The following is a 17,947-nucleotide window of genomic DNA, read 5'->3' on the forward strand; positions in this document are numbered from 1 at the left end:
GATCTTCTGACTTTCACAGGCTCCTGTATATTCATGGTGTGTGCGAATACACACACACACACACACACACACACACACACACACACACAACTCAACAAATAAACTTTTAAAAAATATTCCATTTTAATTAGCTTCTGTTTTGTATTTCTTTTTTTTAAAAGCTTTATTTTATTATTTTGTATACTGTGTTCTGCCTGCATGTATGAACGTATGCCAGAAGAGGGCGCCAGATCTCATTATAGAAGGATCTGAGCCACCATGTGGTTGCTGGGAGTTGAACTCAGGACCTCTGCGAGAGCAGCCAGTGCTCTTCACCTCTGAGCCATGTCTCCAGCCCTGTTTCGTATTTCTTTATCTAGGCCCATGTTCCCATAAAATTAAAGACCTGCAAGATATTTATCTCCAAGGGTATTTATTACAGCAATATTTATGAAAACAACCTAAAATCCATATATAGATTTGACTTAAATAAAGCAGGAAATAATCATACCAGGGGATATTTACAGCTACTCAAAGTCCCATTTTATAGAAAACGCAGCGATCTTGGGAATTGCTCAAGCTATAAATGTTAACGTTAAAAATACCTGGTTTTAAAACAATACATAATGCAGAATGCCAAAATTTAAAAAAAATACATATAGTTACATATATACATATAACAAGTAGAAAAACAAATGAATGATAATTACTGAAAAATCTTAACACTGGTTACTTCTATGTAGTAGAATTACGAGATTTTTTTGTTTACTCATTTGAAGTTTTCTGCGTTTTTTTCCATTTTTCCCCACAGTTACACATTGCTTTCACATTTGGAAAAGTAATAAATACATGTTAATAATAAAAACAATACAAAAGTGAGAACAAAGGAAGTCAAAGACCGCAAACATAAATACTGTATGTTTTGAATATCTTTTAAAAAAATTTATAGATGGCTAAATCGTCCAGCTAAGAATTTTCTATTCCCAGTAGTACTTGTGTTTTTGGCTTGGCTGGATTTGGATGCAGGATCCACTGTGACGTATTTAATCTGGAAACCTCCAGCTGTGACTGAGGCGTCACTCAGAAACTTCAGGGTCATGACGTTGCCTGGGGAGGGGGGAGGCACACGTTAGAACAAAAAGACACTCCAGTTTGTTTTGTCTGACAGTTCAATGACAGATCATCTCACAGAAGAATACATAAGATGGGAATAAGACAGAGTCCAGAAGTAGAGTCTCAAGTTTTATAGTCCGTCTTTGTCTCTCCCAGTAGAGTCAGTGAGGGTTTCTTTGTGTAGCCCTGGCTATCTTGAAACTGGTTCTATAGATCTCACTGGCCTCAAAACCCAGAGATCTGCCTCCCTCTGCCTCCTGAATGCTAGGATCAAAGGCCTAGACACCAAAGCCTGGTGAGGGACCTTTATATTTAACTCTGAGACTCTAATCTCACGTGGGAAATGTCTTTTCTATTTCAGAAGATTCTCCAGGGCTCAGTGCTCCTGGACTATTCCACCCCTGAAATAAAATAAATAAATAAAATTTTAAAGTAGGGTGCTTGCCTAGCACATTGGGGTTCTACATATGATCTCTAGCACCACAAGGGGAAAAAAATCTCCACAGAATTATTAGAACATAACAGTAGTTCAAGCTCATGAGGTGTGGATGGGCTGTTTACTAAAAAACTGATGGGGAGCAATCAGCCTTACATTATTAAGAAGCAAACTTAGGGCCAAGTGTGGTGGCACATGCTTCTGCCAGACGGAAGTCTGTGAGTTCAAGGCTTAGCCTTGTCCATATAGTGATTTCCAGGCCAGATAGGTCTACATGGTGAGAAATAGTCTGTCTCAAAAAGTAAAATCAATCAATCAACTAATTAATAGAAAACAAAAAAAAAGAAGAAAAGCAAACCAAGAAATAAACCTAGATGTCTGCTTCTCAGAGTGAACTCAAAATTTACCTTAACATGTGGACCAGAAAATGCCCAAATACCATATAGGAATATTTCAAGGAAAAAGATTTAATAAAACATTTATTACTATTATTATTACGTATATGGATGTGTTATTGATGCTTATATGTGTGAGAGCTTGCCACGGGGTGCATGTGAAATCAGAGGACAACTTTGTGGAGGTTTCTTTCCTCCCACTTTTACCTGCTGAGCCATCTTTAAAAGTTTTTATTTTAGCTGGGCGGTGGTGGCGCACGCCTTTAATCCCAGCACTTGGGAGGCAGAGGCAGGCGGATCTCTGTGAGTTCGAGACCAGCCTGGTCTACAGAGCTAGTTCCAGGACAGGCTCCAAAGCCACAGAGAAACCCTGTCTCGAAAAACCAAAAAAAAAATTATTTTATTTTTGTATTTACTTGTGTTGTTTTATATGCATGCGTGTTTGTCTGCGTGTATGTATGTGTGTGCACTACACGAACGCCTGGTATACTCCAAGGAAGAGTCAGAAGAGGGCATCAGAGCCTCTGGAATTGGAGTTACAGATGTTTGTAAGTCACCAAGTGAGTGCTGGGATCTGAACCTGGGACCTCTGCAAGAACAAATGCTCTTAACCTTTGAGCCATCTCGGTAGCCTTTCTTAACTTCAATTCTCAATCCATCTTCCAATTAAAGTCTAGGGGACTGGAGAGATGACTCAGTGATTAAGAGCACAGACTGCTCTTCTAGAGAACCAGGGTTCAATTCCCAGCATCCACACAGCAGCTCACAACTATCTGTCACTCCAGTTCCAGTGGACCTGACACCCTTACACAGGCACATGCGCACACCTACAAAACAAGTCTGTATATTACACGTCCTTACAGACATGACCCTGAGTCAGAGAGACCATGTGACCTTTGCCAAAGTCACACAGCAAATGTCATATAGCCGAGGCTAGCTCAAGCCCAAGCAGCCTGGCTTCCGAGTTCATTTTCCGGTTGTCATGCTGTACTTTTCTGACACTGGAAGATTTATCTGAAGATGCATATTTTGGCACTGTAGAAGAAGCCCTGGTTAGCTGGGTCTGGCTTGAACTGTGTGGACTGAGACAGGAGGGTCAGGATTTTGGCTTGAGACTAGTTTCAGCTGGAATTCAAGGTCAATCTGCCTTGGAACCCTATTTCAAAATTACTAGGTGATAGAGGAAGCAAAAGAGGAAGTAAAAACAAGAGAAAATAGTACCTCTAATATACAAAGAATAATCATGTAACCAAAGTACAAATGATTTAATAAAGGACTGCTAGACATAGTGTTCTAAAAACAGGCTGCTTTGCTTGTCCTCCATGTAAGTTACCTCTTTGGGGCTAAGCAAGGAATTAGTCAGATTTCAGACTCTTCCCACTAATGTTTTTTGTTCTTTCTGAGACAGAATCTCACTAGCCCTGAGACTCTTTATGTAGCCCAGGTTAGCCTCAAATTCCTGGGTGATCCTCTCGCTTCTGCTTCCACACCCAGCTCTGCTGGTGGTTTTTTTAAAGGAGAATTTTTATGCCCCAACTCCCTTGTAAAGCTCTAAAGCTTTACATTTTTCTGATAACATAAACCATGTCCTTGAGATAAGAGAAGTAAGAGGTTTATAGTGGGTTTCCCTTCTCGGGAAGATCGTAGCAATGACAAATTAAAAAGGTTTAAACAGTAATCATCCAAGGATAGAGCAGAGAGCTTCACAGCTTGTAAAAATGACACCCCAGAACCCAGAGTGCTGCAAGGCAGGGTGTGGGAGGCAGTTAAAAAGGACTTAGTCGGCCTGCCCGTCTCTGGAGCAACTCTGCTCTTAGGTGCGAAGAGTTGTGATAATTTTACGGCTTGGCGAGAAAACAGAACCTATCCGAATGCCAAGTCCTGGCGCTGGAAAGAGAAAGAAAACAGGGACTTCCGAGAAAACAAAGGTTTTAGCTAAAAATAAAAGTTGCTAAAAGCGGTTTAGGGTAACTTAAAGAGTAGTACGGCCTATTGCGATTTATGTTACTACGAGGGCATTTTGAAAGGGCATTACTTCTTAGAACTTAACCATATGAAATAACTCGGGGGAGGGTGTGTGTGACTTAGCAAGCGTCGCCTATAATATCTAGCCTTTTGAGATTGACTACATAAATTAGCATACTAAAACTTTCCAGTGGTTGCCAATAAAGAAACTTTTTATCACTGTCTAGCCCAGCACTTCCCTTTTCTTATGCAATGGCTGCTGAAAGTATCACAAGCAACTGGAAGGAATGTCGGACTGAGATGGAAATGTGATACAAACGATGGGGTCGTTTACTATGATGGGAGCTGTGTTTAACTCCCTGATAGTTCACTTCCGTCTTTTCTCAGTGACTATTTCCAGCTATCATTATTATTGTTATCATTATTATTGACGGGGAATAAAACCTAGGGCGTGGGCAAAATGAGCACTCCTCTGTTGAGCTCAGTGCCAGTCCCCACTCATTCACATCCACTCCAAACCCCTGAGGGTGCTGGCAGCAGTTCGTAGGAACTTGTGGATTAAGGCTGATGCCTGCCAATGAGAGCTGTCCATCCACACACCATTTTGATCACAGACTTGAGCAAAGCCGTATGAATAATAACTGACATTGTCACAGGCTAACGAACTGCCTCTAGTCTTAGTTCTCTCGGGTTTAAAGGGTGAATGATAATGACTTTGAGGGCATTATGAAAAGGCAAAATAACGTTTTGCTGCAATTTGGGTCTTACCTGTGCTGATGATGTCTCCTGGAAGTTCATCCCCACAGTATCTGAAAGAGAATTTTTAGGAAAGAGACGTCACACACAAAAGAAGCACACAAAAATTGATGTGGCTCTTATTTATGATAAAATACTCCTATGCAGATAAGGCAGGGCTGGCCTAGAACTCACAGAGGACATGTATAATTGAAATAAATAATAACCCTTATAAAAAACCTGCAAATAGAACTATCTCATTTTATTTAGGTCTGTAGTTGATTTTAGAATTAAGACATCTTCTAGTTCCGGGCTCAGGGGATGCTTTTTGTGTGTCTGTGTGTGTGTGCTCATCTTCACGCTGGGGTACCAAGGATCAAATTCAGGGCTTCATGAATACTAGGAATACTTAAAAAAAGCAAACTTGGTTGCATTTCCTAGTCCCCAAAGTTCCCATCTCTCAGTCTCCTGTGTTGTTTGTCATAAATACTTTCAGTCAAAAATCTCCACAGTTTATGCAAGAAATCCCAAATTTTTAATTGTTTTTGTTTGTTTGTTTGTTTTCAAGACAGGGTTTCTCTGTAGCTTTGGAGCCTGTCCTGGAACTAGCTCTTGGAGACCAGGCTGGCCTCGAACTCACAGAGATCCCCCTGCCTCTGCCTCCCAAGTGCTGTTTTTAAGTTGCAAATTTCAACATAAAATAAAAACTGATTTTGCCCAAGTTGAGTGTGTCGGTGCACATCTGGAACCCCAATTGACAGGAGGACTGAGGGTTTGGGGTGACCTGGACTTAACACAGTCAACTCCTGGTCAGACCCCACCTTAGACAAAGGGAAACACTGAGCCTGCCATTTTCAATTGCCCCCTCTTCCAGGTTCTTCTACTAAATTCCTGTCATGTATGGTAGAAATTTGGCAAGTGATAATCCACTGATAAACAACATTACAAGTTATTAAATGGAACCTGTATTATAAAACACCTAATTATTTACCTCAGTTTAGAAATGTTTAGTAAGGCACTCAAAATTTAAACTATATGAGTATGTTGGAACATGAGTAAGATCCTAAATTAACCTGTAAAACCCATCAGCCAAGAACAAGGTAACTTCCTGGAATGCTGAGAGTTGTAGTTGTAAACGCTATAGTCCCAAGGACCAGGTAGCTAACTTCCTGGGGTGCTGGGAGTTGTAATTCTTGGAAAATAACAACAAAGCTTCAAGGAGAAGTACGGAGGCCTCTGAGTTTTGCCCATAAGCGCCCCGACAACAGGTGTCTAGAGGCCGCTCAACTGGGGTATTTCCAGGTGTGGTCCTGACCAAAGTACATCTTGGTCAGTATTTAATATTTTAATAAAGCTTGTTTCAAACTTGGCCCAAAATGCTGGAACTGAGTTTTCACCTGGGAATCTCAGGATTAACCCAGAGTTTCTTGGATCACACTCGTAATCTCAACACTCAAGAGTCTGAGGCAGGAAGATTTCCATGAATTCATCTGTCAGACAAGAAATCTGGATCATCTTCTAGGTCAAAATCCCAGACCTGAGTTCAATTCCCAGCAACCACATGGTGGCTCACAGCCATCTATAATGAGATCTGGTGCCCTCTTCTGGCCTGCAAGCATACATGGAAGGAATGCTGAATACATAATAAATAAATAAATAAATAAATAAATAAATAAATAAATAAATAAATAAAATCTTTAAAAAAACATCCCAGACCCTCAGATGAATACACCAACCATACTGAGTCTACTTACTGTGCCAGTAGCAGATCAACCAGATTATGACCACACCCAGTTGGCCCTGTACAGAGCAAGATCCACCTCCCCAAACTGGGGTGGGAACATGAAAAAACTTGGTCCCAGCAGGTTGAAAAATAAAGGAAGATGGCTAGGGATTTATTTCAGTTGGTAGAGTGGTTGCCTTGAGTGTCCAAGGTCCTGGGTTCTGCCACCCGTATCTAATAAACCAGGCATGGTGTCACACACTTGCGATTTTAATACTTGGGAAGTGGGGGCAGAAAAACCAGGTTCAAAGTCATTTTTCTTTACATAGTGAATTTGAGGCTAGCTTGGGCTATAGAAAACTCACTCTGTACACAAAACAAGACTGAGAGGGTGAGAGACTGACTTGAACGTTTTAACAGTAATTTCATTTCCCATGCCTTTAGTCATGTGAGGTTTTGAATAACTAGACAATGAGGTTTTATAAGTCCACAATCAAAGGCAGCTTCTCTGCTTTTGTAATTAGTGTAGGGACAGCCAACTATGAGAAACCTTTGTTGATAAATTATATAGAAGTTGGCGAGGGTGGGGTGTTGAAGCATGCCTGTCATCCCAGCACTTGGAGGTAGAGGCAGGGGAGCTTAGCAGTTCAAGGCCTGTCTGAACTACAGAATGAGATCAAGATCTCCCTTGATAAGGAAGAGGAGAAGAAAGTTGGGAAGGAAGAAGAGGAGGAAGAAGAGAGAAAAGAGGAAAAGTGTATTTTCTGCTGGAGACAGTAGAAATACTGAGGTATCAACAATACTCAACAAGAGGAACAGGGGAGAGAAAACTAAAGAAGCGTCAGACCAACACTGGAAGTTCCCTGGTGGGGAAGCATGACCCACCTTCCTACAAAGCCATGGACATCATCATAGCTGTCATATATCTCGACATAGTCAGCCAGGCAGCCTGGATCATCCTCAAGGTCGAAGTGCAGAAAGCTCAGGTGAATGCGCTGACCGTACTTGAGTCGAATGTGCCAGTAGCAGACCTGGTTGTCGTCATACTCATTTGGGAAGCCTGGAGATTTGAAAATCCGCTTTGGGTCTGTAAAGACACCACCACACTCCTTGGCTGCAATAGGAAAAGAAAGTTCACTTAGACATTATTGATTTTATATTATCCATAGTATATTGTGTATGCTTATAGCTAATAACAATTTCCAAATTTTCTTTAAACTTAAAATTTTTTAGTGTGTGTGTGTCTGCTTCCTTTAGGACTCAGTCTCCCTTCTACCGTGAGCCACAGTGACAGTTAAACTCAGGTCATTAGGTTTGGTGACAAGGTCCTTTACCCATCGTGCCATCCTGCATGCCTAGTCCCTAAATTTTCTAAAATTTGAATGGGGATTGTAGGAGGAGGCTGCTTCTTGGTTCCCGGCTGCTTAGCCTGGAAATAATCACGCAGAAATCATATTAATTAACTCACTGCTTGGCCCATTAGCTCTAGCTTCTTATTGGCTAACTCTTACATATTAATTTAACCCATCTCCATTAATATGTGTATTGCCACGTGGCTGTGGCTCACCGGGTAAAAAGTTCCCAGCATCTGTCTCTGGCTGTGGCTCCATGACTTCTCTCTGACTCCACCCTTCTTTCTCCCAGCATTCAGTTCAGCCTCCTTGCCCTGCTCTGCCCCACCCTGTTCTGCTATAGGCTCAAAGCAGTTCTTTAATCATTAACGGTAATCACAGCATACAGAGGGAAATCCCATATCAGTGGACTATTCGTGAATTTTTAAATGTGAAAATAGCAAGAATCACAACATTTGTGTTTGTGTTTACATTTTTCCGTGAGTGAGAAGGTGTTCAGAGTGAGAAGCCATGAGAAAAGGCAGCTTATATAAGTTTGTGAGTTAAGATGGCATCCTTGTGAGAAGAAAATGGGTCCTGGGAGATCCCTTAACAACTCTTCATTTTGCCTATACGTTGGCTTTGCTGTTTGTTTGTGTTTGTTTATTTATTATTTTGAGACAGGGTCTCACTATATAGCTTTGGCTGGCCTGGGATTCGCTATGCAGACCAGGTTGGCCTCAAATTCCCAGAGATTGGCCTGCTACTGCCTCCCAACAGCTCCACCATACTTGGCTTTATTCTAGACTCTGGCAATGATTATTAACAGCGACTAAATACACAGTACTACAACACAGGCTGGTACTAATAGCTTAACGTATATACAAATTGATTTGGGCCCAGTGTGGAGGAACACACCTTTAATCCCAGCATTCAGTGAGGTTGAGGTCAGCCTGATCTACATAGTGAGTTTCAAGACAGCCAGCAATAAACAATGAGACCCTGTCTACAAAAACAAAGCAAAGCAAAACAAACAAACAAAACCCCCAAATAGCAATAGCAGTAACAAAAACAATACCCAAACGAACAAATCAAGGAACCAGAGTGGTTTGTTGGTCATTGTCCTGTGACAAATGCCTGTACTTGTTTTGAACAAGTGTAGTATCCACCTCCAAGCAAAAAATTTTTCAACTTGGAATCCTTTTCATTTTGAGCTCTTAAGTAGCTCATGGACCATCACTGTTCTCTGATGGTCAGTGCCACTCAGCTGTACTGTGACAGAGCCTAGAATGTTCCTGTCACTCTCCTACTGCTAGATGGGATTCCACGTGAGGTAGACCCAACCAGCACTTCATCACATCAGCGTGTTAGCCGATGCCAGGAACGTAACACACGACACCACACTCTGTGGTGCTGTCTGGGGGAACAGATCTGAAAAGCAGAGTCTGCTCTTCTCTCCAGAAGCACGAGCAAAGATTCACTCTCCTTTAGTGAGAACGGGAATGAGGGAGCACAATGCCCTGAGCAGCAAGGAAGTGCCTATGAACGGCAGGGATAATTTTAGCAACGGCTCCACCTGTGAGGACCCAAAGACACGAGCCCGTTCCACCTTGACGAAAGGTCAGAGAGTTTGAACTTATTTTTACTCTTTCAAAGTTGTTGGCAACGGCAAGAGGTGTGGCTACAAACAAGCGATCCTGACCTAGGCTGTGGTTATCGAGCGTTTTTTGAGTAAAGAGGTGAATTGATTCCACCTTGTTAGTCTTGCTCCTTCAGAGGAGATTGGCAGGAGGCTCCAGAGAGTAGCTACCTGCAGGATACTTGGTCTATTCCTTTTTTTTTTTTTTTCGAGACAGGGTTTCTCTGTAGCTTTTGGTTCCTGTCCTGGAACTAGCTCTTGTAGACCAGGCTGGTCTCGAACTCACAGAGATCCACCTGCCTCTGCCTCCCGAGTGCTGGGATTAAAGGCGTGCGCCACCACCGCCCTGCTGGTCTATTCCTTATATCATGTTAATGAAGACTGTTGCCTCCCCCACCTCTACTTTTATAAGCACACGGAAATAAATGTGGGAATTAATTCAGAATTCACTGACCGTCTCTCCTGATGCTGTTCTCTGTTTCTGTCTCTTATTTCTCTCATATCTCTGTTCCTTTTGCTTAATAATTCTAATCCTCATGCTCCTACCCTGGAATTTCATTGAGTCTGGTCCCCGACAGATGACAGCCCAACGTGTGGCTTCCGACAACCATATTCCCCCATTTTTAGGAGGAAAAGTTGTTTCAGTAATCTCTCGGTAGGTAACTGCTTTGCTGCTGTTGTTTGTGTAACTACTTTTGCCAATGCAGAATGATTGTTTTAAGGAACAAACCATTTGGGTTGTAGCAATAGGCATCCCATCGCTCACTCCTGTTGAGCCGGATTCCATAATCGATAATACCAGTTTTCCCAAATCCGCAGTTGGGCCCGGGCTTCACGATGGGGTACCCGACTCTGCCCTTGGCCATCCATCCGGCCGCACAGACGTGAAATCCTGAAAGAGAGAGAAGTTTATAGACTCACCCCCCAAAGAGTCCCTAACCTGGTCGGAGGAGGTAGTCATTTTCTACCATAAGTTTCTCAAGTGGCTAAACCCACCTTGTGTAGAATGGGAAAACCCCGATATCTGTAGCACTCTGGAGACCGACTAGCAGGATTTTCAGATCAAGGCCAGACTAGGCTACAGAGTGAGACCAAGCACGGGGCCTTAGGCTAAGTCCTTAGCGCTGCAGACACAATGCTAGACCAAACCAAAGTTTGAATACAAATAAATTATACCTTTTTTTCCTCTCATTTTTTTCTTTCTTTTTGAGATAGGATTTCTCTGTGTAACAGGCCTGGTTGTCCTGGAACTTACTTTGTAAACCAGGCTGGCCTTGAACTCACAGAGATGCATCTGCCTCTGCCTCCTGAATGCTGGGATTAAAGGCATGCATAAACCGGGTGGTGGTGGCGCACTCCTTTAATCCCAGCACTCGGGAGGCAGAGGCAGGCGGATCTCTGTGAGTTCGAGACCAGCCTGGTCTACAAGAGCTAGTTCCAGGACAGGCTCCAAAACCACAAAGAAACCCTGTCTCGAAAAACCAAAAAAAAAAAAAAAAAAAAAAGGCATGCATATACCAAATTCTGCTTACCTCCCTTCCTTTCTCTCTCTCTCTCTCCCTCTCCCTCCTTCCCTCTCTTCCTTTCTTTCTTTTTTTAAGAGATGATCTCATATAACCCAGGCTGGCTTCAGACTCTCCATTTAGCTAAGGCTGACCTTGAACTCCTAATGCTCCTGCCTTTACCTCTGAAGAGCTACTAGGATTGCAAGCATGCACCACCATCCCTGGCTATGAACGTTGAATTCTGACTTTTACTAGCTAGTGGTCCTATTTGAAAACAAAACCAAATGCAGATAGACTAGGCTTAAGTTCCATGGTGAGTATGAGAACCGTCTGATTTCAGATCGGAAACTGAGTGTGCATTTGAGTGTGGGATCTCCCTTTGTTCCGAGGTCTCTGATGGCCTTTTCCATGGAGATCCCAGTCAAGATGTACAGGGTGCTCATCTCACCTACTCTCCCACTTGAAGCTATCTCCAGGTCCTCCACAAAGCCTCATCTTTCTCTCTGGCAGGATGCTTTATCTCTTTGTTGATCTCTAACTTTTCAAGTCCCAGTCATGTCTCCCTGCAGCCCCTGATGCTGTCTGGAGGCTCTCTCTCCTCACCAGGCTCACTTGGATGGGTAATGTCCTATCTCGGCCATGACATTTATTTTCTTGATTCTCACTGGGTGGTAGGTACCCAACCCCCCCATGGCAGACAGAATGAAGGAATCTCCAGAAAGCAAAGATATCCTCACAATATAGAGAGCAATCCTAAAGGGCTAGAGAGAAAAGTCTTAATAAGGGTTACAGGAGAGATGGAACCCCCACCCCACCAAGGCATAATAAGAAAAACTGTTATCAAGTTAGTTACCAATTTTTCTGGCTGCTTCCAGCTGCTTGTAGGTGGCGAGGCGACCGCCTTCAAACTCACACACGGTCTTGGCCTCTGAATAGGTGAGCTTGTATCTGCCAGCCCGACCTTCTCGGTGGTATACGCCCGCAGCTTGTTCTGTGAATTTACAAAACGGCATCAACGCGCCATTAATTACTCATTCTTATCAACACACTATTATTCGTTCTTGTAGAACAAAGGAAATTTTGCCTCAGCAGGAAGATTACATCAGATACATGTTCTTGCCAAAGAAATTTCTAGGTCAGCTGCCATGGTAGTTAGGTTTTTATTGTTAGAAAGCTTTGGTGAGAAAAAGAACGAGGGGGAATCTTAGGGGGAACAGAAGACATATAAAGACTGGCGTTTAGATAGTTTCTGATAACATGAACGAAAGTTTTTTTTTTTTTAAAGTTTTATTGCTAGACTAACCACAAGTGATAAAGTTTTGGTATTCTTTTGGCTTTAAGCCATAAAAGCTTGGAAAGGTGGATGAAGGAAGCAGCTGAAGGAAGCTTAGAAGGCAAAAGAAACCAGGGACAATGACTTCATTATGGAAGCTCACGAGGAAGCCAGACATGTCCATTTGAGGGAATGATTGAGATGATACAATTGAGAATTTCGCAAAGAACTTTAAAATAGTGAGCAAATCTGGTGGAACCCCAGCAAGTCTCAAGTTGAGCCCTAAAGAGAAGAGATTTGAACCCCGCAGAGAGGCAACCGGCATATTTCTACTTTTTCTGATTTGTTTGTTCCCATGTTGTCCCCCAACATATTTTAGGTGATGACAAGGCACACACATCCTGTCTTCCAGTAGGTCACCATTTCAATGGATTGTTTGAGGGCTGCAGTCACGTCTCCATAGAAACGATATGAAGAGGCTCCCCAGACAATAGTCACAAGTTTATCTCCAATGGTGTTAGTGGTCCCACCCTGTTGTGCTGATCTGCCTGCCCAGTTGGCCACTGTGGACATGCTCCCAGAGGATTCTCGAATGCCTCAGCGCACAGCAAGACACAAATCCAGAAGCGTGTCCTGATTCACTCATTTTTCTCCTCCCCAAGCTAAAACCGACTCTGCCACAGTTTGATGGGAAATGATGCCGGTTGTGTTTCATGTTTCCTAGACTCCCTGGAGCCCGTCCTCATAAATTACACGGTAAAGGCCCATCGCTTAGAGAAGACAACAGTCAATTTGATACTTCTGTTTGTTTGTTTATTTAAATGCAAGTACTCATGTTGACCTCTAGCTGTGCAGCCGAGGAGGATCTTCCTGCCTTTATCTCTTGAGTGCTGGGATCACAGGCATGTAACTCTTGGTTTTATATGGTATCAACGAATCCAAACAGGGTTTTTTGCATGCTAGGCAAACACTCTACCAAGCAAGCTTACATCCCACACTTACGAACCAGAAAATGCTAGCAGAATCAGACCTTCACCAGTGAAGATGATTTTCGCTTTGTAAATGACCTGTTCCCAGGTCTTCTTCATGTGCCAAGGCCTCAATACTCTCGTTAATTTCCACTTTTATTCTTTTAAGCTCATAGTGTGGTGAATTTTTCTGGGTGTTGTGGATCAAGCCCTGTCCCCTCAAAAATCTTAAACATGCATGAGTGGGCAACTGAAGTATATTTATGCGTTTTTTAAATTGATTTTTAAATTTATGTGTACTCATCTTTTCTTCCTGCACATATGCCTGTGCACCACATGTGTACTTAGTGTTTGAGGAGTCCAGAAGAGGGAGTTGAATCCCCTGGGATTGGAGTTACAGATGGCTGTGAGCTTCCAGGCGAGTCCTGGGAATCGAATTCTCATCCTCCGGAAGAGCAGCCACTGCTCGTGACCACTGAGCCATCTCTCTAGCCCTGTTCTTTGGTTTGGATTTTGTTTTTATGTAGGGTCTTAGTATGCAAGCTGGGCTGGCTTAGACCTTGTGAGTCTCCTGTCTCAGCCATTTAAGTATGAAAATTAAAATACCACCACACAGAACTAAGTATCTTTATCTTAGACACTATGCCTTTTGGTAGAGAAAAAGGATGCATGCTTAATTAAATTATTTATGATAAATATCGTTGTTGGGGCTGGGGAGATGGCTCAGTGGTTAAGAGCACTGACTGCTTTTCCAGAGGATCTGGGTTCAATTCCCAGTATCCATATGACAGCTCACAACTGTCCGTAACTCCAGTTCCAGAGGCTCTCCCATCCTCACACAGACATACATGCAGGCAAAACATCATTGCACATAAAATAATAAATAAAAAATTATTGTTGAAAATGAAAATCGTACAAATTATTTAAATGGATGCCAGTTTTTCCTCAAGCTTGTTTCCTTAATATTTTACTCCAAACATGAAATATATTTCTGGGGAGAGATGAGCAAAGAGTGTTGGGAAATAATTTCCAATTTTCTTACCAGTAATAAAAAAAAACTATTGGAATCTGATGTCATATGTGTGGTAATAAAATCATTATAACTAAAACAACAAGCTTCATGTGCCTAGTCTTAGTTTGTTAAATATTCCTATTTAATTTGCTTTATGGGCAAACACACTGAGATTTTTTTTTTTTGAGACAGGGTTTCTCTGTGGTTTTGGTTCCTGTCCTGGAACTAGCTCTTGTAGACCAGGCTGGTCTCAAACTCACAGAGATCCGCCTGCCTCTGCCTCCCGAGTGCTGGGATTAAAGGCGTGCGCCACCACCGCCCGGCCACTGAGAATTCTTGATGTACATATTCAACTATCTAACTAAGGAAGTTAGTGAAATAATTTACGACAAGGTCTCACTATGTAGCCTCTGCTTTCCTTGGAATTGCTATTATCCTGCTTCAGCCTCTTGAGTTTTGGTGATTACAGAGCTTCTTTCTCAGGAATAATTCTACATGAAGTTATTTTGGTTTCTTGTTCATTCTTTGAGACAACGTCCTTTTCTAGCTCTGGCTGGCCTGGAACTCACTATGTAGACAGGATTGACCTCTAACTCATTGAGATCTGCCTGCCTCTTGAGGGTTGGAATTAAAAGCATATACCCCTACACGTGATCCTGCCTAGGGATGATTATAAACAAGGCATTTTATATGTGCATTTGTTTACTTTATTTATTTATTTACTTTTTGAGTCAAATTTTTGTTATGTATCCCAGGCTAGCTCAGAACTCCCACCAAGTCTTCCCACCTCAGTCTCCCAAGTACTGTCAATACAAAAATATGAATACTATTACTTTAAAGTATTATAATATCTCTGGGGGTCCTGAGTTCATTTCTCAGCAACCACATGGTGGATCACAACCATCTGTAATGAGATCTGGCGCCCTCTTATGGTGTGTAGGCATACATGGAGGGAGAATGTTGTATGCATAATAAATAAATAAATCTTTGAAAAAAAACCTCTGGGTTTAGAATTATAAGCTATTAAGATGAAACTAAGTACAACAAAACTCTAACTTTTAAAAGATGCGTCTGTCTAAAGAAGCAATATTTTATTAATTTTCTTTAGTTTATATCACTTAATTTATAAAACTGAATTTTTTCCCCCTCCTTTTGGCAAAGGAAAACAGTGGACTAAGGCTTTGGTGTCTGCTGGTTCTTCTGGGAGGAAGTAGGTAAGCTTGGAGACATCTCCACTTGAGCCTCAGTTTCCTCATCTAACAAATGGGAATAACCATAACCATGCACCCTGGCAGGAGCCCACGGCATGCTACTTTCCTGTCTTTGGCAGACTTAGTACGAAGACTGGAAGTAACTATTCTTTGTGTTTTCAATGTTCAGGATCCATGTTGACCGACTGACATCGCTTGTCCGTCAGCTCCTTTCTTGCTAAGTTGCAGTTAAGAAATTAGAAGTCACCGAGTTCCGATGTCCTGTTCTTCACAGTTGCTACCAGATCCCGCCCTTCAAATCCAACCCTCTTTTCTCCCTAAACAGTTACTAATATTATATCGACTCAACCAACTGTAAACAATTTGTGCTGGGCTGACTGGTCAGTCCTTTGTTCCAGATGGAAGCATTCGACGGGGTCTGAAGCCCCTGAACCACAGTGCACCCTTAACAAAGGTTTGGCTTGCTTCTCTCCGCTGTTGGGCAGAACCACTTTTTTATTCACGTTTACATTTCTGTAGCGTACACATTCATTGCAAAAACAATGACCCAGGAGAATTTGGTAGCATTTGTAAACATCCCCATATGTCTTGAATTCTGCCTAGCTGTATGGCGTTTCCCCATTTCTGACAAATGTGTATTTATTTCCTCAGCTGGATTGTGCGAACACATCTACATTAATTTCAGAACCCATCTCGACCAAATGGTCACACCGCAACTAGTTACTGTCTCAAGCTGGGAAAAGAGGCGGCAAGGCTGTGCCGTTCAAATCCAGCTTCTTAATGAAATCCTCCTGGTTTTAATTACAACCAAAGAGAACCCCGCTGAAAGGGAAAAAATAACCGACAACCATGTGTTACCTCAGAAGCATAAAACCAAGATCTAGGTTAATTTTGCTTTCGCTTTATTTCTTTATTCTATGCAAGAATAAGATGACCCCCTACCAAGCAATCAAAAAAATTTTCTCTACTAAATACAATAATGAGCAAAATGCAACACCAACTTGAATCATGAAGAGTCTTAGCATTGTTTTGAGTGCTATAATGGGTTAATATTCATGGCTGGACTAGTATTCATTATTGGCCTATTGTTCATCTTTAGTGTTTAGCCTATGTCTCCCTTACATTTAACAAGACAAAAAGAACTTCTCTCAGTTAACCAAACGTCTAGAAAAGTTCTTAAATGGCAAAAAGAATCACAGCCCGATGAAGGCATGAAAGAGGACAAAGCACGCTTATTTTCTTTCCTGTATCACATTCTAGTTTTGTTAAAATAGTTGAAAGATGGTTAGGAAAATTAAGATGGACCTAATAGCTCAGAGAACATGGAGCTCAGAAGTACTGTAGGAGTTCTGCATTTCCTGTCTTACCTGAATTCTTTCTGTGAATGCAGTTGAAATAATAATAATAATTATTAATAATAAACCTGTATTATACTGGTGGTTTAGTTTCATAAAGAAATACTTACCAGTGAGCTACCATGTCTGCTTTGAAAATCTTAAAATATATTTTCACCAGGACACATCTTAACCCGTGTTTTTTTGTTGAACAATACATTGTGTAAAAGGAGAGCCTTAAGTTTTAACAGCAAACTTCCTTTTTCAGTGGCATGCCAGTTCAGCATATCTCTTTTTAAAGATTCTTTTGTGAAAACATCAACTTCGAACATGCTAGAAACTTTTACTCCTTCGATTCAATCCTCTGTTGAGGTCAAAGGATCGACATTCCCAACAAGAAACTGGTGCGTGAAATTTCTTACCAAGCCATATGGAGTTGTGAAAGATTCCATTCTTGTAGCCCCATCCGTGAACCTCTTCCCACAGCAAGACGCACAGGCAAAGGAGAAGGACCATGTCTCCAGTCGCCGAGCCGTTTACAGTGTCGGGGGCTGCCCACGAGAAATTCTCAGAGTAGCGGCTGGAATGCGGCTGAAACATCTGGTTTCCACATCTTTTAAATAGCCCCTTTCGGCTGTGAGGTCAGCATGTACTCTCCAATGGCTCTTTCCGTTGCAGAGTTACACAATTAGTTCACTGTCTGAAGCAAGCCCTCTGACTCATTTGCATTGGCAACTGGAGCGGAGGGTGCAGGATGAGCATCCACAATTTTAAATGCCCTTTCTCAGAAACATGTCCGTTTATCCTGTCTGTCACCAACACTTTTCTTTTAGGGAGTTTGTGTTATGGGGGGGGGGGCAGATTCAGAAGACACTAAAGAAAACCAAACTCCTCAGAGAATCCGCAGAGAAAATCCAGAAGGTCCTTGTTTGCGCTGTTAATTTTGGGGTTTGTCTTAACATTAATCTTTAACTTGATTGTGATAGTATCGCATAGTTTTTCCTAAAGGTTGCCAAGAATGCCTGTGTGGAAAGTGGAAAATTTAAAACAAAACTGTATGTCGTTTGGCAAACCTAGCAAGGAAGAACATTCTCTCTCTCTCTCTCTCTCTCTCAGCTTTAAGGAAAAGAGTCCAATTTCAGAGAGTCTTAGGACATTCAGGTTGCCTTGGAATCTCCTACTGTAGCAAGGGAGTATTTTAAGTTTATATTAGCAGACTTGGAGGACTTCGGGGATGGACACCCCCCACTCCCCCTTAGAGTCCACAGCCTGCCAGGCAATGGGCTGCCACGCTGCATTACTGGTCAGAAGGATAGAACCTGAGCCAT

The 17,947-nt window shown here is 42.1% G+C and overlaps 1 protein-coding gene across 1 annotated transcript; it reads right to left on the reverse strand.

Annotated features, from left to right (window-relative positions):
• Positions 1-399: 399 nt before the first annotated feature.
• On the reverse strand, positions 400-17,280 carry Tnfaip6 (TNF alpha induced protein 6). Its single transcript, XM_075984412.1, has 6 exons — positions 17,042-17,280; positions 11,675-11,812; positions 10,047-10,208; positions 7,232-7,460; positions 4,657-4,697; positions 400-1,086 (listed from the first exon to the last, which is right to left on the reverse strand). Exons 1-6 carry the CDS (start codon positions 17,217-17,219, stop codon positions 923-925), a joined length of 912 nt encoding a protein of 303 aa, XP_075840527.1. The 5' UTR covers positions 17,220-17,280; the 3' UTR covers positions 400-922.
• Positions 17,281-17,947: the final 667 nt, after the last annotated feature.

This window comes from Microtus pennsylvanicus, chromosome 9 (assembly GCF_037038515.1).
Source record: "Microtus pennsylvanicus isolate mMicPen1 chromosome 9, mMicPen1.hap1, whole genome shotgun sequence".
NCBI lineage: Eukaryota > Metazoa > Chordata > Mammalia > Rodentia > Cricetidae > Microtus > Microtus pennsylvanicus.